We start from the raw sequence: 22,127 nt of genomic DNA, 5'->3' as shown, positions 1-22,127 counted from the left end.
CACATAATAATAATAAAAATTAATATAATAATTATTATATTATTATAACTATTATGATTATTATATTTATTATATTAATGCTAATTATTATATTATTTATATATAATAATATTGTTATATTTGCATATTTTACATAATAATAATATAATAATTATTATTTTAATATTATTTTAATTATTATAATATTTTATTATTTTTAAAATATTTAAATATAAATATAAAATAATAAATAATAATAGCAGATTGCATGACAATTTTACAGATACAATAATACCAGGTGGACTGTTACGTGTAAAATATATAGTCTGCCCCCCCCCCCCCCCCCCGGAAATTTTGTTATATCAATGCGAGTCAAAAAGTTTGCCCACCCCTGAGTTAGATCCATTGTTAGCTCCCACATGCTAGCTGTTTTCCCTCTCAGTAAAACATGCAGAAAAGAGAAAGACATGCTAATGTGATACATGTTTTGCAGTGGACTCACTACGTCTTGGTAGTGGCATGATGCGCTGTGTCACTACGCCAGAAAAATAGTGCTTTGTGTTAGCTTCTACAATAACAATGACATTCTGTAGCTTCTTTTATATACAGGTCAGTTATGTAAATAGAAACAGTGTTGGCAGTTTTTGGACGTTTTTTTGGGGGGAAGGACTTTATAGACGAGATACTGTAGGTGTGTCCAGTTAGATCCATTGTTAGCTCCCACATGCTAGCTGTTTTCCCTCTCAGTAAAACATGCAGAAAAGAGAAATACTTGGTTATGTTTCACATATTGTGATTTGCCATCACAAATGATGCGGTCATGATTCCACATCAAGGCCTTATAAGGAATATATACATCAGTGCGCAACAATAAAGGAAAGAAAGGTAGATGAAGGGAGTTGAGTGATGGGATCTGGAGGGATCCTGACAGTTAAAGCATAGTTGAGTTTTAAAGTATGTTAAATGTGGCACATCGGCATCCAATTGGAGAAAACGCAAAAGTCCAGGCAGGAAATCTCAAAAAGGATTTTATTTTTCAAGAAATATACACAAAACTAAAGATTCTGAAAAAAACAAAAACGGTAGCTCAAACGGCATCTTACGACATCAGGAGCCAGACTAGTGATGGGAAACACGATTCTTCTTATGAGTCACTCACTGAGTGAACCGGGTACTGGAGTCACTCATCACAAAGCACATGGCAAAAAACTGTTGGACCTGTGAGTCAGTAAACATCGAGTCTTCCTTAAGTACCCGTGAGTGAATTCTTCATTTTGTCGAGTCTGGTGCTGCTTGGGCAAGCTGGGGAAAGGAAAGTTAATTTAAGGTAAGGACAAAGTATGTTGCTTTTTCCACGGGGCTAATCCATTGATACTGACTTTGTGAAATATTTCCATATTTATTAGGAATTGTTCTGATCATTTATTTTGTTTGAACTTTTCAAGATGTTCCACTTCCATGGTGATGTTGTAAAAACAATCACTTATAAACTATGTGTGGCTTGCAAAGCAGGGCACACATTGTATTCTTCCGCCTAGCGTGACGCAAACACCGCTTACTTGTGCTGCGTATTAATTAATGGGTGATTCAGTGCAAACACAGAGACAACATAACCGCACAACAGTACCGGTAAACCACAACAATGGAGAAACCTTGCAGCTGCTGTGGTACACAGCATGTAGTATCAGCATTGATGGGAGACCCCGCTGCATGGCACAAGTTAAAAGTGCTAAAATTTATTTTTTCTAAGAAAAAAACATATTGAAGCGTCTTTCAAGAATTCTGTAGATTTTATTATAGAATTAATTAGAATTAGAGTTATACTATTACTTTAGAGACGTGAATGTGTTACGTTGTCACTCACGGAGCTGGATCTCTACACTCGGAACCTTTTATGAAATGTAAAAGTTCCGGCACGGAAAGCATTATCGTACGGACCACAGCACAACCATCGGAAAAACAGCAGCAAACAGAAAGCTTGTCAACATGGCAGAGGTAGGCGAAGTGTTTCTTTTTAATGAATTTGTCTTACGGTGGTTGGTTTGATATATCCAATGCTTTCGTTTAATATAATTCGGATATGCGACAAAGAGAACTATTAATGTTTTAGAGACAGTCACCACGTCTTTACCAATAATCTCGAATTATTCCTTTGTATATAATAATTTAGCAATGTCGACATGGTTTAGTACCATAATTGCTCTGTACATTTAAAATGATTGGCTAGTTGGTCCATGGCCGACTTTGGTCATCATAATGATATAAATAACAGAGATGAATTGCACCCTCAAACAAAACAGGCACAGTTTACACCAACAAGGAGACAAATTCATACACATAAGATGAAAAACGTCATATATAGATATAAAAAATAAGTGGCAGAATGCTCTCGATGAAGACAGTTGTAACCATCCCGGTGGTAAGTATGTAGCACAAACGTCATTTTTGTATTCACAATTAAATTTAAGTATTTCTTTGGTTTGTCAGTGACAACAGTGGACAACAATAGTTAAACTGTATTGAATGAAGTGACAGTGGGATGTCAAAATACAACAGACGTAGACTTCATTGGCATGCGGTGTTTCCCACAGGACTGTAATGTAGCTGTGGTGTGAAAAACAATTTGCACAATCGCAATAACTTACAAAACTCAGTTTGGATCAAACAGAGCTTCTTGAAATGTGTGACATCTCATATTTTTCAACCGTATTTAAACACTTGAACAGACATGAACGCATGTAGTTCTCTTTTCTGTGCGTTCTAAAGAAGAAAAAATGAAAACAAATAAACAGCTCATTATTGCATGTAATGGGACACACCTAAGCCGCCTACAAAGACGACTATTAAAACACGTCAGAAATGTCCAGCAAGGTTTTATATTAATGCTGTCACAATATAGTAACAGTTATTTTAATGATAACATGTAATACTTGCAGTATTTTGCCATATTTTGGTGCTTCTAAGCATTAGCTAATGTGCTAATTTACATGGCATTGTAGTCTAATATGTCATTATGTTGACAAACAGATAATAATGCAGGGCTGGGCTGCGTCTGAGGTGACCCATCGTTTGTGACCTCTGACTTCAAAAATGATAATTAGTTATTTATTGTTTAAAAAAAATAAACTAATTTCACCTTCTGTGGCTTTAGGTTGTCTACTTGTTCTTGTAAGCATTGTCCCCTCCCTAAGGATTTGTCTTCTTCTCTTGTGAATTTAATATTAAGAGCTGAGACTGACAAAAATAAACTAAAAAAGGCTTGTTTGATACCTCCATCATATATACTGCTAAATGCGATTTTCATAATGCATTTTTTAACAGATGTGACTTCAAGTCCTGAAAATATGGTAGGTGCAAAAAATTGGAATCCGGGATATTTCCTTATATCTGACTCTGATATATCGGAAATTCGCTCACAACGGACAGATAAAAAAGAACCGATTTTTCTGTAATGCATTTCCAATAAAAATTCATTGCATATATCGGATTTTTTATAACGGATTTCGCCTATTTCGGACAAAATCTCCAGTCCCGTTCCAATGCATTTCCATGAAATTTCCCTTGCATATATCGGATGGCCGCATCGTGGCGCTCCGATTCGGCGAATCGTGACAGGCCGCTATACGACGTCATTTGCAGCGTTTGCAGCGTTGCCTGCGCGTCCAGGTACATTGGAAACATAGTCAAGGAAGTGCCTTTTTATAACGGATAAAATCCCATTTACGCATATACCGGATATAAATCCCATATATGCGTAAAACGGACATTTTCTGGTATACGCATATAACGGATTTCGCTTATATCGGACAAAACCAGTGGGAACAATTGAATCCGATATATCCGAGGTTTACTTTACTTGCGTCTATGTAGTGTATGTTCACATTCGGTTGATGCTATCTGAATTGGCCGAGTCAGTCCAACGTACAGCCATATTAACAATTTCAGCTGTTTTGCTTAAATTCACGGTATCTACGTATATAATATTAGGACTCAGTATGACTGTGTTGCTATGTTTTGTTATATCCTGGCTCAACACTTTGCTACACTTTATTTACTTTAAAGAAGCTGTTTTGTTGATGGAATGCAATAGGAAATTTGTTATCCTTGCAAAAATGGAAAAGATTATAGGGGGAAATAACTTGTGTTCCTACAAATAGTTTTATTCCATAATTATACTGATGTTTGACAGTTAAATGTCTTGTTTTCACAGACTCACAGTTTGCAGGACATGAGACAACAAGCGGCAATTTCTTCCAAAGTCTTTATACAGAGGGATTATACCAATGGCACTGTATGCCAGTTCCAAACTAAGTTCCCCTCTGAGTTGGAGACCAGGGTAAGATTTCTGCCTTTTATCTTTTTGTCTTGCAGCGGTGGTATTATTTAATCGCAACACCAGAAAGACATGAGTTGCCAAGCAACCACCTCCAAATCCTCAGTACTTGGAACGTATCTGTGAAGAGGAGTGTACCAAAATCCCTCCAAGGATGTGTCCAACACCTGGTTTGCCAACGCAGGTTTCACCACCAAGCGCAAAGTCACATATTCCTTGATTTTCAATACTTATTTCACTCATTGAAATGCTAATTAATTTGTAAACTTTACTGAATCTCTTTTGTTGAAATGTTTTGTTGAAATTGTTCATGTTTTTGTCCAAAATGGGCATTGTGGATACCAAGTAGCTACCGGCTGTTCTTATTATTTTGTAAATAGCTAAGTAGCTCACAATGTGTGGGGGAAGTACAGATCATTGTGATATGTAGCACTACAGAGAGCCAAAACTGGAATAAAACAAAAACTTCAAGATTGTAAATTAATATGAAATCAGAACACTTGTGATTTTTTTGTTTTCAAAGTTGCCTTTTTATTTTTCCCAATTGTTCATATCAGCAAAATCCTCCTCTTCGCAATAATCATGCTGGAATGCTAAATATTAGGGCCAAATGTAATGGACAGATGCTCTGGCAAAGAAATGTGCTTTGAATCACTGCCTCGGAGTTGGAAAATTAGATGAAGAACAAAGCATTTGGATGCTGCGTACCAAATGTGCCTGAGACCACTGATGTTTGGAGCCCGTTGCCACATTCCTTGATCACACGGGAGCAGAACTTGGGAAAGTTGTCAGAGGAGCGAGACGCCCTCGGCTGCTTGCTTGTCTGTTCTGGAGGCTCTTTCTTTGCCGAGTATCACATGAGATCATCTGGACAGCTTGCGCATTGGTCTGATATTGACATCGCTGTCAAGCAGCCCATGTAAATATCAGCTAGCCATGTCTCAATTTCAACAGAGCAACTCAGATACGTATTTATCTTTGTGAAAGAATGTATGTGACAGAGTTCAAGATTTCTGGTTTGTTAACGTGTGTGTTGGACATATTAAGTCAGGGGTCTCAAACACGCGGCCCGTGTGCCAAATGTGGCCCGCAGGACACGAGTTTGATGCCCCCGCCTTGATATGAAAGTTTAATGTTAGTGCGCCCCGCGCAAGTTTGATATGGATGCTGTATGGTATCATGTACCCAGAAAAAATTATTACGTTTTTAATTAATGTTCATGTTAAAGGTTAAATAACTGTTAATAGTTATCCTCCCTATCCGTGTGGAAGTGGTAAGTTTTTGGTTATTTGAGAACAGTGGAATGTTTTATCAGAGCTTTTCTTGTAGAAAATCGGAACCAAAGCAAAGTTTATTCATTTTTCAGTTTTTAATAAATGCATTTTTTTTTTTTTTTTTTGGAAAACCTGATGCGACCCAGTCTCACCCAGACCCTAGCTCCAGTGGCCCCCAAGTAAATTGAGTTTGAGACCCCTGCTGTATGGTATCATGTACCCAGAAAAAATTATTACGTTTGATTAATGTTCATGTTAAAGGTTAAATTACTGTTAATAGTTATCCTCCCTATCCGTGTGGAAGTGGTAAGTTTTTGGCTATTTAAGTTGAAAGGAAATAACTTGAAGGCTACCGTTTAGGTCGCTAGCTCTCTAGTTTGCGAGTTAGCATGTGTCTCAAGACCCTGCAGTTGCGCAATATGTTGTAAATAAAAAAAGTATAAATGTGACTATAGTCGTGCTTTGTCATGTCTACAGGGCTCTAATAATGCTTTGTTCATTTTAATCTGAAAAAAATCATTTGTCTACCCACCAACTATATGTGGTTTAAGTTTTTATTATTTGCCGTTTTATTATTATTATTATTATATTTATTTCTTAATTACTGATTGCTTTTCTTTATTCTTGATTCATTTATTTTTCATCTTATTTTGTGTAGAAAAATAAAAAGTAAGATATTTGAGAACAGTGGAATGTTTTATCAGAGCTTTTATTGTAGAAAATTGGAACCAAAGCAAAGTTTTTAAAAGTTTTTTGTTTTTAATAAATGCGTTTTTTTTTTTTTTTTTTGGAAAACCTGATTCGGCCCAGTCTCACCCAGACCCGAGCTCCAGTGGCCCCCAAGTAAATTGAGTTTGAGACCCCTGTATGAAGTGATGACATTCAGAGAACAATGTTCAAGTGCAGCCTAACTGTTCCAGGAGGAGTTTTCCAATACTGGCAGATGGCCCATCTTTCCCTTTAATATAGCAAAAGTTAGTATTATCGCCAATATTTTTTTTATGTCTTAACATTTTCTCTTGCTGTTTTCTTTTCTGACGTATTGAAGATCGACAAACAGCAATTTGAGGAGATGGTGCGGACCCTGAATAACCTGTATGCCGAGGCAGAGAAGCTTGGGAGCCAGTCTTATATTGAAGGATGTTTGGCCTGCCTCACAGCTTATACCATCTTCTTGTGTATGGAGACACACTACGAGAAGGTGGGTGATGCCTGCATGGACAATTAATTGATTACTCGTTATCAGTAAACAAAATTTTTTGAAAGTTCAGCACTGACAATAACCTCAGGCAGAAAAGTTTAAAGTATTTTTTTTAATATTTTGTGGTGTGGTTATGGTTTGAGGTCCTGAGATCCATTGTTGGGCCGTTCCTCCACGACCATTAACTTCAGCATGATAATGCATCGCTCCGTATTTGCAAGGATCTGTACACAATCCCTGGAAACACCAGATTGGGATGCTCTGGATCAGTGCATATAGTATTTGAGGAAAATGGTGGTTATAGCAGATGCTGACTGGTTTGGAGTAGCCTTTTATTGTGGCCATCTTAAGGCACACTTGTGCTGTTTAATCAGGTTTTTGACATGTCACACCTGACACAGATTTGTCAACATTTGTGAGAAATAGGCCATGAGTGTACATTTTACATTTTACATTGTTTAAATAACACTTTCTGTTTCATTTCAGGTTTTGAGAAAGATTGCAAAATACGTACAGGAGCAGAACGACAAGATCTACACACCCAGAGGTCTCCTGCTTACCGACCCCATCGAGAGAGGCCTTCGAGTCGTATCCTGTTCTGAGTGTTGGATATCATTTCGAAAAAAAAAAAAAAAAAGGCCCTGTTTCTTGTTTCTTCCCGTTTTCCCCTCTGACAAAATTGTCTTGAACCATGTTTAACCACTTAAAAATGACTGGCCAGAACCGAACAAACAGATGCATAGCTCAGAGGAGCATAATAGCTGCAATGGAAGATTAACTGGAATTCCTTGGGAAGCAAACTTTTACAAGTAAATCATAACCCAAAGGAGGGGAGCAAGTATGGCTCAATACAATAATAAGACATTTAAAATAATTAGTAGAAAAAAGTTGTACTGGTATTACAAGTTTGTAGTGCAAAGGTTAAAGTTCTGAGAGACTATAGCGTGGCCACTGAAAGATATTAATGTGTTTCTTCTGGAGCCACTTCTTTGTTGCCTTGGTTTGTATTATATAGGTCATTATCATACTGGAAGGCCCATCCATGACTAATCTTCAGTGTTCTGGCCGAGGCCAAGATCCTGCAGTACATCACCCCGGTTATTGGCTCCTCAGTACAGTGAAGTCTTTTTGTAATCTCCTTTCCAGAATGTTTGACATTGGGTGTTCTTGGGGTTATCTCAGCATTTCTGGTTGAACGCACCATATTCTCCCAAGCTGTTTATGGTCGGTAAAGAATCCAATACTTATTTCACTCAAATACAAATTAGTGGTTAGCGCGCAGGCCTCACAGCTAGGAGGCCCGAGTTTGATTCCACACTCTGTGGATTTGCATGCTCTCCCCCTGCATGCATGTTTTTTTTTTTGCGGGTACTCCGGTTTCCTACCACATTCCGAAAAACATGCTAGGTTAATTGCCGACTCCAAATTGTCCATAGGTATGAATGTGAGTGTGAATGGTTGTTTGTCTATATGTGCCCTGTGATTGGCTGGCGACCAGTCGTGTACCAGGGTGTACAGCTGGGGTAGGCTCCAGCAACCCCGCAACCCTCGTGTGGATAAGCGGTAGAAAATTAATGAATGTAGTGTTTTTTTTCTGCCTTTATTGTTGATAGTCTGGCTTTGTTACAATCAACCTACTATAAAAAAATAATACTTTTCATGCTTTTGTATGGAGATAGTTTAGCAAGTACAGTAAACCTCGGATATATCGGATTCAATTGTTCCCACTGGTTTTGTCCGATATAAGCGAAATCCGTTATATGCGTATACCGGAAAATGTCCGTTTTACGCATATATGGGATTTATATCCGGTATATGCGTAAATGGGATTTTATCCGTTATAAAAAGGCACTTCCTTGACTATGTTTCCAATGTACCTGGACGCGCAGGCAACGCTGCAAACGCTGCAAATGACGTCGTATAGCGGCCTGTCACGATTCGGCGAATCGGAGCGCCACGATGCGGCCATCCGATATATGCAAGGGAAATTTCATGGAAATGCATTGGAACGGGACTGGAGATTTTGTCCGAAATAGGCGAAATCCGTTTTAAAAAAATTCGATATATGCAATGAATTTTTATTGGAAATGCATTACAGAAAAATTGGTTCTTTTTTATCTGTCCGTTGTGAGCGAATTTCCGATATATCCGAGGTTTACTGTACCACTATTTTTGCGACCTCCACTTAACATCACTGATTAGCATGTAATTTCTTGCGTCTAAAGTGGGTTAAAAGAGCCAGGCCATGTAAATGATATGGATGCTCCGATTAGAGTTTTATGCTGCCGATGACAATACTGATCATGAGTACCGATACGATGATGACATGAAACCTACCAAATGAAAACCCCGTTTGTGTCTACCATTCGCCGGTCTTTAGTAATCAGCAGTAGAACTGAGGTACATTTCAGGAAAATATCAGTTCCTGATTAGAAATGGGAGAAAAACACACAATTTGACACAATTTGTTGGCTTTTGTGACAGCTCAAATAACTATAGCAACAGAATTGGGTATTTTAAAACGCAACAGTATTTTCCCATCCTATATCAGAAAATATAAACTCAGAAATAGGTACCGCTTGCATTTAGCATTCATTGTCTGACCAACATTATAATCCTCCAAAAGTTGTAGTAGCTGTAGCAATCCTCATCTTGTTTTTCCATTTGGCTTTTTGATGAATGTAACAAGCCCGAGTGCAGGCACTTTACAGGAAATCCAGCCTGATGTAGAGCACCATGTGAAAAGAACAATAAAGTTTGTATGTAGTTCATAGCAGCTGCATTAAATCACCGGCTTTACCAACGTGTGTGTTGGGGAAAGTTCAGGCTGATGCAACATCCTAATTAAATGGAGCCGAGCGGCAATAGAAAATTGGGGATAACAAAATATGACTGAAATTGTTCGCAGCTGAGTTTTGTAACTCCCTTCTGAGTTTATTGAGCTGACAGTGTGCGGGATTATTTCTCCCAACTGTGGAGCTGCTGTGCTGTGTTTGGCACGTGGCACAGCGTGGAGATTGACGGGAATGTATCACCTGAACGCACATTTTCAACATCAACAGTAGGGTTGCCAGCTCGTCGCCTAGCAACCTCCGTCATCGGCTGTCACGGCAACATTTTTGTCAAATATAGTTTGAGGATATATTTTGAAAAGGAGTAACTCTGAACAATGTTTATGGAACATTTTTTAATTTGCTGGTGCTTTTATTTCAGTAGAGCTTCAAGTACATTTCTTGACTCATTTGATTTAAGATTGAGATCACGATATTTGAAGAGAGAAGCCTGGCCAGATAGATAGAAGCTGCCAAGGTAAGTATTTTGTACATTTAACAGAACGTCCACAAATATGGCTTTTATCACTATTAAAAGAGACAGTATTGGCAGTAAAGTGTTATAAAAAATAATGATGAATCAATCGTCAAAGGATTGTCCAATGGTAAAGCACACAGTATCAGTTTTTATTTCATTTTTTTTTTTAGTACCTGACTTTTTATTAGGTCTCGAGCACCAAGCGGTGTTAAAGGCCGTCAGTATGTTAAAGTTAAGTATTAAATGTCACAGAATGCAACTCAGTAAAAAAAAAACAATTTATCTATTACAATTCACAGATGGTAATATTGTAATAGAATTAATTATAGTAGTCACTTCACACTTCACTCATGGATTTTCAAAAATATATTAATTGTGGAGTTTTGTGGTTGAATACAGCCTATTAGTTAAAAACATTTGCATATTTTACTTTTACATACTTTGGCTTAAATTGACTCTGCCGGCCATTATTATTATTAATTTGACCGATTTGTCAAGGCACACAGAATAGTGTGTCCTAGGGCTATATAGACATTGTGTATACCAAAAAAACATAACACACAAAAAAAAATTAGTTTTCCATGAAAATAATCTTTTTTTAAGTTATTTTTTACAAATATAAGAGCATTGCAATTGACCTATGTGTTCAGTTGCAAAAAAAACAACATATAAATATGTCTTTGGTAGCATTTTCAAGAATAAAAATGGCTTAAATTGACTCAATGCCTATCGGCCATTATTGATGAATTTGACCGATTTGTCAAGGCGCACAGAATAGTGTGTCCTAGGGCTGTATACCAAAAAAACATAACACAAAAAAATAGTTGTTTTCCATGAAAATAACCTTTTTTTTAAATTATTTTTTACAAATATAAGAGCATTGCAATTGAACCATGTGTTCAGTTGCAAAAAAAACAACAACATAAATACGTCTTTGGTAGCATTTTCAAGAATAAAAATGTTCATGAGGCGTGAACTCAACATGAGATGATCTGCAACACGACACTTTGACATTACTTTTTAAGAAAAGTACAATGAAAAAATATTTTAAAAAACATATATGACAATGTATTGCAATATACAAATTTTATTTCTACAGTAAACCTCGGATATATCAGACTCGGATATATCGGAAATTCGCTCACAACGGACAGATAAAAAAGAACCGATTTTTCTGTAATGCATTTCCAATAAAAATTCATTGCATATATCGGATTTTTTATAACGGATTTCGCCTATTTCGGACAAAATCTCCAGTCCCGTTCCAATGCATTTCCATGAAATTTCCCTCGCATATATCGGATGGCCGCATTGTGGCGCTCCGATTCGCCGAATCGTGACAGGCCGCTATACGACGTCATTTGCAGCGTTTGCAGCGTTGCCTGCGCGTCCAGGTACATTGGAAACATAGTCAAGGAAGTGCCTTTTTATAACGGATAAAATCCCATTTACGCATATACCGGATATAAATCCGATATATGCGTAAAAAGGACATTTTCCAGTATACGCATATAACGGATTTCGCTTATTTCGGACAAAACCAGTGGGAACAATTGAATCTGATATATCCGAGGTTTACTGTACTACATTACCTTCCATTGTTCTTCTCAAGGCTACACTCTGAAACCAATGCAGAGTGAACCCCATTTTGTACAGTTTAATATATTGAGGCCATCAAAATGATTGCTAAAATTGCTAAAATCATAATTTCATAATTAAATTTATGTATTATTAATTAATTAATTATCATCCCATGCTTAGTGTGCACAAGACATTTTTTTTGTGACTGAGAATGTTTTTTAATCTTGTGACATCCCTACCAAGAAAAAAAAATCCAAATCTCCATGGCCCTGTGTGAAAAGATGATTGCCCTCTAAGCCTAATAAGTGGTTGGGCCGCCATTAACGGCAACAACTGCAATCTAGCGATTGTGTTTGCTTGCGGTAAATCTCTTACAGCGCTGTGGAGGAATTTTGGCCCAATCATCTTTGCTGAATTTTTCTAATTCCCAAATTGGAGGCTTTTCAAGCACGAAGCGCCTTTTAAGGTCATGCATCTCAATACGATTCAGGTTAGGACTTTGACTTAGCCACTCCAAAGTCTTCATTTGGTTTTTCTTCAGTCATTCAGAGGTGGACTTTCTCATGTTATTTGGATCATTGTCCTGGCCCAGAACCCAAGTTGGTTTCAGGTTGAGGTTATGAACGGATGATTGGACATTCTCCTTCAGGTTTTTTTTGGTAGGCAGTAGAATTCATGGTTCTATTTATCACAGTCTTTCAGGTCCTGAAGCAGCAAAGCAACCTACACACTACAACCACAATATTTAAGTAATGGCACACCTTCCAAAAAGTTCAGCTTTTATCTCATCAGACCACAGAGTATTTTCCCAAAGATCTTAGGGATCTTTTTTTCTGGCAAAATTGAGATGAGCCTTTATGTTGTGTTCATTCAGCAGTGGTTCTTGTCTTGGAACTCTACCTTGTAGGCCATTTTTGCCCAGTGTCTTTCTTATAGTGGGGTCATGAACACTGACCTTAACTGAGGCAAGTGACACATGTTTTTTTTTTGATGTTCTTGTGGGGTCTTTTGTGACCTCTTGGATGAGTCAACACTGTGTTTTTTGGAGTATTTTTGGTTGGCCGGCCACTCCTGGGAAAGTTCACCGCTGTTCCCTGATTTTGGAATTTGTGGATCATTTCTCTCACTGTGGTTCACTGGAATCCCAAAGCTTTAGTAATGGATTTGTAACCTTTTCCAGACCGATAGAACTCCCAGTTAATCCCAGTTATGTTTTAAGAGGGGGTGGAAATCACTAATCATATCAACTAATAATACCAGTTAATTCTACATATTTCCTGAGACTATAAAAATCAACTATAAAATCACACAGACATACATACATATGTCCTGGCATTTTCCAAGCGATTTCTATCGAATGTGGAATTTCATATAACTCATATAATGGATTTGGGACACAGAGTTCCTTTGTGAAACAAACCATCTGGCATGTCAGGTTAAGATAATCCTAGTCTGAGAAGTATTACCCTCCAGAACAGAGCACCCAGTAGCCTATAGCCGTATACATTCAAGCCTAAGTCTTCTCATCGGGTTGTACTCCCAGTTAACTGTTTTTGGAATCATATAGTTAGCTTCCATAAAGCATTAAAGGATAATTCTTTCTACCTCGTGACATTCACATGGCTGCCACTCAGTCGCTTATCACTTTCTTCATTCAGACGGTACAACTCTAACCAAAATGGACGCTATCCAAATCCATAACAAATAATGTAAATAGGATTAATTGTTTCCAGAAAGCCAAAAATGTAAATATAAAACATTGTTTATAGTTATACAATTATACTTTGACATGAAGAAAACTATTCAAAATGTATATAAATACATATGAATGAATGAAAATGAGGGAAAAAAAATTAAGATGACTTTTATCTTTGCGATTGTTCCCAAAGATTCAACATTTATATGCTTTTAGAATAGTTTTGTGCATGTAAAACTATAATTGTAAAACTACAAAAACATGGTTTGCGTTCACATTTTTCAGTCAACCGCAATTATAGACCAGCAACATAGCTAGCTTCTGGTTGCAGTTGTTATTCTGTTAGCAAACTATAAAGATGCTAACAAGGATAAAAATACATTAACAACACAGTTCGACTCACGCATGTGTATCGGCACGAATAGTCATGTCATATTGTGCGCTAACCAGAACATGCATGCAAACGGAGGCAAATATTTGGTGTAAATTTTCAATTTACAATAATTTACCTTGTATTCTATGGACCCCTTTATTCTATGGATTTATCACAATAACCCGAGGTTCCACTGTGACGTTACCAGGTTTGACCAAATTTCAAATGAATGCTAAAAAAAACAACCTACTGCCATTTTATTAGGCAACCCGCATTGAAACCACAAATCCCCGCCGATGGATAAACTATTAACAGACACATGCATGGATTACATTATTCCTAAACATGTCTCAAAGAAGAATGTAGTTTGTGGATTTTTATTGTAGCGGAGAAAAAAGCATGTTGGAGTCTTGCCATGGTCAGAGAGTTGGTAAACCACTGCGAGCAAAGGCTCGTTTAGGATGATGCACATGTGGAAGTCTTTGGAATTACTCAATCGGGGGTTTGAGTGCACCACTTACTTCTCAAAGAATCCATCTCCCTGAAACAATTTGGACAATTTTGTTTTTTTTTTGTGGGGACATTTTGGAGAAGACTCATTTCAGTTCCAGCATGAATCAGAGCAAGATCCGTAAAGTTTTTTTTTTTTTTTTTTTTTTTTTTGTGGAAGAACTTGACAAGCCCCGAACTTCAACCGTGTCAAACACCTTTTAAAGTGACCTACTTAACAGAACAGAGATTGTGAGCCAGACCCTTTCATCAGTGACTTCTGACCTCAAAAGTGTTCTTCTGGATGAATGGACAAAAATATCAGAGGCACACATCAAAAACATGTAAAAAAAAGCTCAAGCCAATTTCTAACCCACTTTTGCATCTGACCCGGTTTAAAGTTGCGTACATTGCCAGACATTTCATACTGGTTTCATTTTTTATTTTTTCTGGTCTTGAAGCAGCAAAACAGCCCCATACCATTACACTACCACCACCATATTTTACTGTGATGTTCCCAAAGGTCTTGGGGATCATCAATATGTTTTTTTCTGGCAAAATTAATGTTTTTTTAATGTTGTTTAGCAGTGTTTTTTTTTTTATCTCGGAACTCTGCCATGCAGGCCGTTTTTGCCCAGTGTCTTTCTTACGGTGGAGTCATGAACACTGACCTTAACTGAGGCAAGTGAGTGAGGCCTGCAGTTGTTTGTATGTTGTTGTGGGGTCTTTTATAACCTCTGAGATGAGTCTTTTTGCGGTCATTTTTTGTTGACAAACCACTCCTGGGAAGGTTCACCACTGTTTGCTGGAGTCCCAAAGCTTTAGAAACGTCTTTATAACCTTTTCCAGACTGATAGATCTCAATAAATCTCAGGTCTTAACAGACTTTTTTGACACAGTTTACAAACTGGAAGCTATTTTGTATTTATTTTTTTTTACTGGTTTCATTTAACAATTTAAGGTCAACTGTATACTCAGATTGGAGACGTTATGTTACTCCGTGTTTACGGAATTGCAGATTCGGCCAATAAAAACAGTATCTACATGTAATCTCACAGTATTGGACATAATGTGAATGAAATGCTGTCATCATGAGGACAATTAATGTTTATATGGTGAAGGATTTCCCTGACGGACTCCTCAATTGTGGCGGAATCTCATCACAAAACAGTAGTCCACCCCCTCCTGAACTAAACATGTCAGACTGCAACCTCGTGGTTTACGGACCAATATTATATTTTTTTACGAATTCATAAGAGCGCATTCATGACAATGAAATATAACAGAATGCCATGAAGCGAGCACCACCTGTAATACATTACTAAGTTATTCTCGCAGATTTGTTGGAAGTCTATTGTTTCCTGACCTAAGACTGCTGTTGCTCTGCCAATAATTGAAAGACATCTTTCAGAGAGGACAGAGATTTTTGCAAATATTAAAACAGGCCTTCGCCACCACACAGCTGTTTGGCACACGTTACATTTTCTTCAAACAAGACAGGAGTACACACAACAGAGGCGTGCTTAGATAACGAAGGGTTGATTGGCACATTAACGACCTTGTAGACTGTCAAGCCCAGGGGTGGGCAAACTACGGCCCGGGGGCCACATCCGGCCCGCCAAGTGTTTGAATACGGCCCGTCCGTTCTTTCCAAAGTATTTCATTTAAACTCAACATACGAACTGGCATCATGGCTTGAGCTAACCTTTTGATGGTTTCATCAATTTTGTTATTTGATGTGGTCTGTTGTTTACAAAGTGCTCCTGAAAAAAGGGACACAAGCATAATGATGATAATAATAATAATAATAATAAAAATAAATTTTAAAATATTTAAATATAAAATATTTAAAAATAAAATATTTAAATAAAAATATTTAAATATGAAATATTTAAATAAAAATATTTAAATATAAAATATTTAAAAATAAAATATTTAAATGAAAATATTTAAATAAAAATATTTAAATAAAAATATTTAAATAAAAATATTTAAATATAAAATATTTAAATATAAATATAAAATAATAAATAATAATAGATAGATACAATAATACCAGGTGGACTGTTACGTGTAAAATATATAGTCTGCCCCCCCCCCCCCCCGTTTTGTAAAGTCAAAAAGTTTGCCCACCCCTGGTCTAGCCAGTCCCTGTTTTAGACTGAATGGATTCCTGGTCTCGTTTAATATTCAGGGTGATTCGGAAGGAAGTCTTCACCATGTTAATGGATGTAATCCCATCATATGAACTCTATTAATATGTCCTTGGCGTGTACAATACATGCTACCAGAGACACATGTCAATGTGAAAGCTATATCAACTACAGTTGCAACAATTAATTGATGAATAAATTGAACTATTTTGTCATGTGATTAATTATTTTTTAATTAAAAAAATGTAAATATCCTGTAATTTAAGCCTCTAGTTTTAGGCAAAACATGACAAAACAAAATCATGGCCATTGTTGCTTGCTTTCTGATATGTTGCGGACCATTTGATGTATTAACTTCAGGCGGGGGGTGTCTAAAGTGTAGCTCGGTGGCCATGTGCAGTCTGTAGCAGTTTTTCTCCTGGCCCGTGCCACATTCTAAAAATATATTTTAACAACCCAAAAAAATAAATAAAAAACATGACAGCAAAAATAAAAAAAATTCTAATCTAATGTCATATTATGAGGAAAAATAACGTCATAATAACAAAGTTGAAACATTAAAGAAAAAATACTTTAAAAATACGTAATATGAGAAACCAAACAAAAATAAATATAGTGGTTATGTTACATGAAACAAGTAAAAATATTATGGCAATAATAGTTACAAAATAAACCCAGCAGAAATGGACAAAACATCTGTCAAGAATAAAGAAAATAAAGTCAAAATATTAAGATTAAAAAGTCATTCTAATGATTAAAATGGTAAATTCTACAAGAATAAATCCTTTATATGAGGAAACATAATGGCATTTTAATATAAAAAAAAAATTAAATACTTAATTCTTGCTTCACAAAGTCTAAATATTGGAATAAAGTCATAAAATTACAAAAACAACATTTCTTTAGAGGAAAGTTTAAATGTTTGCATGTATAAAATATATATTAAAAATGGGGCCAAAGGAGAAAAGACCGACATTCATACTAATAATATGTTTTTTCAATGTTTTTTTTTTTTTTATATCACTAAGATGAGATGCAATTCCATCTGTCATCCATCCATCCATTTTTGTAGGGGTATGCTGGAGCCTATCCCAGCCGACTTCAGAGGCGGGAGGCGGGGTACACCCTGGACTGGTGGCCAGCCAATCACAGGGCACATATAGACAAACAACCATTCACACTCTTATCTCACAGTTGCCAATTAACAATTATATAAATATGGGAGGAAAACCGGAGAACCTGGAGAAGACTTTTTTAGCATATCTTTACAAAATATCAAAGTGGCCATTGCATTTTTTCATTTTTGAGTATGTACTAACCCTGGATGGAAAATGTTTGGACAACCACGGTCTAGGGCCCAACCATTTACTCGATAAATACAAACAACATTATCGTTATTTGCAGCTTTAATATCTGCATCATCAGCTCTTTGAGGCTGGTTAAGGTCAGAGCACAGAGCATCAAAATATTTGATAATATCGAAATATTTTTCCGTGATGTCACCTTCTGTTCATTTGTTCATAGAAGCCGCTTGTTGGGCGAAGTTTCAGCGTCAGACCCGTGCCGATGCCGCTCCCAAATGCCCGGACTCTACTGCGTTTCTACAATCTATATTACTTCAAATTGTACAGTGTACGTGTAATAGTGACACGTATCACTCGCCAGGCATAAAATGTCATAACTTTTGTATGATATCGCAGTTCATATTTGTCTTTTATCTGTCTCGGATTGCTCTTGTTACGCTCTTTGACTTTGTTTTCACAGTCTGCACTTCATCTTTTCAAGTCACTACTAATTAGCTTCAGTCTGGCCTTGACCAGAAATGTGCAATCATGAAGTTTTCCCCTCTACAGTCCAATTTGAAGAATAAAGCCAGTCAATGCGATCATTGCTCTGGTTAACCGTTTTCATACTTTTGTTTTGAAATCTCCACAAATAAATGCTGATTGTTGTCAGACTCGGACATTTCAGTCACACACTAGTTGATATTCATCTTTTTTCACGTCTTGATTGAAAAGTTTTTTTTGCTCTCCGTACAGTGCATGAAGTTGTTAGTACTGTAAATCCAAGTAAATCTGTATGCTGTGCCTTGCGTAACGTTTGGTGACTAATGTTGTGCGACTCAATAAGCATCATTAGTTTATTGCAGGGGTCTCAAACTCAATTTACTTGGGGGCCAAAAACGCATTTATTAAAAACAAAATTTTTTTAAAAACTTCGCTTTGGTTCCAATTTTCTACAAGAAAAGCTCTGATAAAACATTCCACTGTTCTCAAATATCTTACTTTTTATTTTTCTACACAAAATAAGATGAAAAATAAATAAATCAAGAATAAAGAAAATCAATCAATCAGTAATAAATAAATATAATAATAATAATAAAAGGGCAAATAATAAAAACTTAAGAAAGCACATATAGTTGGTGGGTAGACAAATGATTTTTTTCAGATTAAAATTACCAAAGCATTATTAGAGCCCTGTAGACATGACAAAACACGACTATAGTCACATTTATACTCTTTTTATTTACAACATATTGCGCAACTGCAGGGTCTTGAGACACATGCTAACTCGCAAACTCGAGAGCTAGCCACCTAAACGGTAGCCTTCAAGTTATTTCCTTTCAACTTAAATAGCCCAAAACTTACCACTTCCACACGGATAGGGAGGATAACTATTAACAGTTATTTAACCTTTAACATGAACATTAATCAAACGTAATAATTTTTTCTGGGCCGCGTGTTTGAGACCCCTGGTTTATTGCCTTTGAAGTTTCAACTGTCCAAGATTGATTGAAGGATGATTAATATTACTTATCTTGCAGTATTATTTTTTATCAAGTCAAGCATTAAAAAGCAGAGTAAAAGAGTAGAATTTCCAATTGAGAGGATTGTCTTGAATGCACCGTTTCAGTCAGCGGTTTGCTAATGAACTCATGGGAGGGAATGTACTTGAAAGCAATTTTGGGCCCTTAAATTATTTGAACTGTTCTTTCTATAGGATGGAAATGTTGTACAAATACATCAAGACTTTTTTGGGTGTACAAGTTTAGATTTAATAATACCACTCTTGTTCTTGGTCAAATGACCTCAAAGGATTGAGGTCTGGGATTTAGGAACGTAAAATTTAGCCTGCTTTATCCGTTCCAAAACAAGTTTGGATGTGTTTGGGATGGCTGTCCTGTTGGAACACCCATTTGTGTCCAGCTTCAAACGTCACGATGTTGATGTGGGATGAATTTGAAGAATTTTGACAAGAGTCGTCTGCCTTCATACCGCTACTCGTATCTGCAATGCACACAAAAAAAAAACGCCCCAGAGTATGATGCAACCAACCACTATAATTGACATTTGGTAAAGTCGTTATGTTTGCATGCATTCCTAGTATGGCTTGTTCTGTTTTCACGCTTCTGGAAAAACAAACTTTCCAGTGAATTCTGTGAATTATTTCTGTGACGTTGTATATGGACATTCCATTCTCCATTAAATAAAGTTTAATTTACTCCTTGTGGGTGTTCTTCTCAATTTTCTCTGTAATTTTTTTTTACAACGTTAGGTATCGGAGGCATATGTACCACTTGTATAGACCGCTGGTAATACACTCCCGATCAAAAGTACAAAAATTGCAAACATTAAAATTTTGCTCTGTTGGTTCGTAAGGAGGTTTTAAGTTGAGCAGTTTTTAGCTTCGCAACATCACAACAATACGACCTATTCTGTCCACTATTTATGACTATTTAGACCTTAGTCCATGCATTTGTCCCGGTCTCACCTTCATTACTGCAATCTGCACTGACTCCCAGTTCATCTGTTTCTTGCCTACAAAATATTCAATGGGTTGGCACCTTCCTATTTGGTTGACCTAGTTGTACTTGGTATGCTCGGTTCAGAAACCTACGCTCCCAACACGCCGATCTTTTGACAAACCCTAGAACCAGAAAGAAGTATGCAGGCTCCAACACTGTACAATGCCATACCTCTTGATATTTACATCTGTAAAGTCACGAAATACCCAAAGATAATGTTATTTGATACTACAGTAAACCTCGGATATATCGGATTCAATTGTTCCCACCGGTTTTGTCCGATATAAGCGAAATCCGTTATATACGTATACTGGAAAATGTCCGTTTTACGCATATATGGGATTTATATCCGGTATATGCGTAAATGGGATTTTATCCGTTATAAAAAGGCACTTCCTTGACTATGTTTCCAATGTACCTGGACGCACAGGCAACGCTGCAAACGCTGCAAATGACGTCGTATAGCGGCCTGTCACGATTCGGCGAATCGGAGCGCCACGATGCGGCCATCCGATATATGCCAGGGAAATTTCATGGAAATGCATTGGAACGGGACTGGAGATTTTGTCCGAAATAGGCGAAATCCGTTATAAAAAATCCGATATATGCAATGATTTTTTATTGGAAATGCATTACAGAAAAATTGGTTCTTTTTTATCTGTCCGTTGTGAGCAAATTTCCGATATATCCGAGTCCGATAGGTTTACTGTATTGCATTTTGTGATGGAGAAAGTCCACAGGAACTAAAAAAAAAGTCAAAGATGAATTGACTAGATTGCCCCTGAACCTAAGCAAAGCTAAAGTAATGCTATTTGGTAATAACAGAAAGGATACTGAAATGTATATGCAAATACAAATAGCACAGAACAGACATACAGTATGGTGATCTTACATTAAAACTAACCAGACCACTCCAAAGTGTTAGTCTTTCTTCAGCCATTCAGAGGTGGACTTGCTGGTGTGTTTTGGGGTCATTGTCCTGCTGAAGAACCCAAGTTGGTTTCAGCTTGAGGTCATGACCAGATGACCGGACATTCTTCTTGAGGATTTTTCAAATTCATTATTTTTCAGAATTTATTTTCCATTCAATTTGATTCTCCGGGTGCTAAAGCAGCAAAACAGCCTGAGACCATCACACTACCACCACCATATTTTACTATTGTTACAAAATGAGTGTAAATGACCGTTATGACAGATTTTCTCAAAGGTTTTGGGATAACATCAAAAATTTTTCTGGCAAAATTTGTTATTTTTTGTTCAACGGTTTTCGTCTTAGAACCGTTTTTGCCCAGTGTCTTTCTTATGGTGGAGTCATGAACACCAACCTTAACTGAGGTCTAAGTGAGGCCTGCAGTTGTTGTTGTGGGGTCTTTTGTGACCTCTTGGGGTCATTTTTCCACACAGGTCCATTTAGGTTGACATATTTCTTCCTTAATAATGACAGGTTTCATTTAAAAAAAAAACTGTATTTTGTGTTCAGTTGTGTTCTTATTAACTGATATCTAAATTTTGGTTGATGATCTGAAACATTTAAGTGTGACAATCATGTATCAAATAAGAAATCAGAAAGGGAGTCAACACTGTAAAATGTAATGTACTGTTCCAAATGTTAAAAATAACTCAACATGCAGCCATTAATATTTTAACCATAAGTGAAAATAGCCAAATTGGGCCCAAATTGCATTTTTTCTTCTCTCTGGAGATGTGGAAAAAAAAAACCTTTGCTCTACATTAAGAACTTGGAGGACATAAGAAGATGGGACTGAAACTGAGTCAACCGGTGATGCGTTCGTGAACTCCACGCCAAGAGAGTTAAAGGCAGTGCTGGAATCTTGATTCTTACCATATGAACGTGTGAAAATGTTTGCAGCTGTACCTATTTTGTGCCAAACATTCACACAGTCGGTAAATAATACATGATCACAGCCCACAGT

At 36.8% G+C, this 22,127-nt stretch overlaps 1 protein-coding gene across 2 annotated transcripts; it reads left to right on the top strand.

Annotated features, from left to right (window-relative positions):
* Nucleotides 1-1,282: 1,282 nt before the first annotated feature.
* Nucleotides 1,283-19,982, top strand: LOC131127934 (golgin subfamily A member 7-like). 2 transcript variants are annotated; one of them, XM_058070343.1, is made up of 6 exons: nt 1,283-1,306; nt 4,190-4,315; nt 6,635-6,787; nt 7,274-7,375; nt 10,040-10,096; nt 17,913-19,982. In XM_058070343.1, the coding sequence occupies exons 2-5, from the start codon at nt 4,208-4,210 to the stop codon at nt 10,079-10,081; spliced, it is 405 nt and encodes a 134-aa protein (XP_057926326.1). In that variant the 5' UTR covers nt 1,283-1,306; nt 4,190-4,207; the 3' UTR covers nt 10,082-10,096; nt 17,913-19,982. The 2 variants fall into 2 exon arrangements, with proteins under 2 accessions (XP_057926326.1, XP_057926325.1); XM_058070342.1 differs by lacking the exon at nt 1,283-1,306 and adding an exon at nt 1,821-1,974 and having other exon boundaries at nt 17,913-19,979.
* Nucleotides 19,983-22,127: the final 2,145 nt, after the last annotated feature.

The sequence above is a fragment of the Doryrhamphus excisus genome, chromosome 4, assembly GCF_030265055.1.
Source record: "Doryrhamphus excisus isolate RoL2022-K1 chromosome 4, RoL_Dexc_1.0, whole genome shotgun sequence".
In the NCBI taxonomy this organism is placed as follows: Eukaryota; Metazoa; Chordata; class Actinopteri; order Syngnathiformes; family Syngnathidae; genus Doryrhamphus; species Doryrhamphus excisus.
This window is presented reverse-complemented; position numbering and strand designations above follow the sequence as displayed.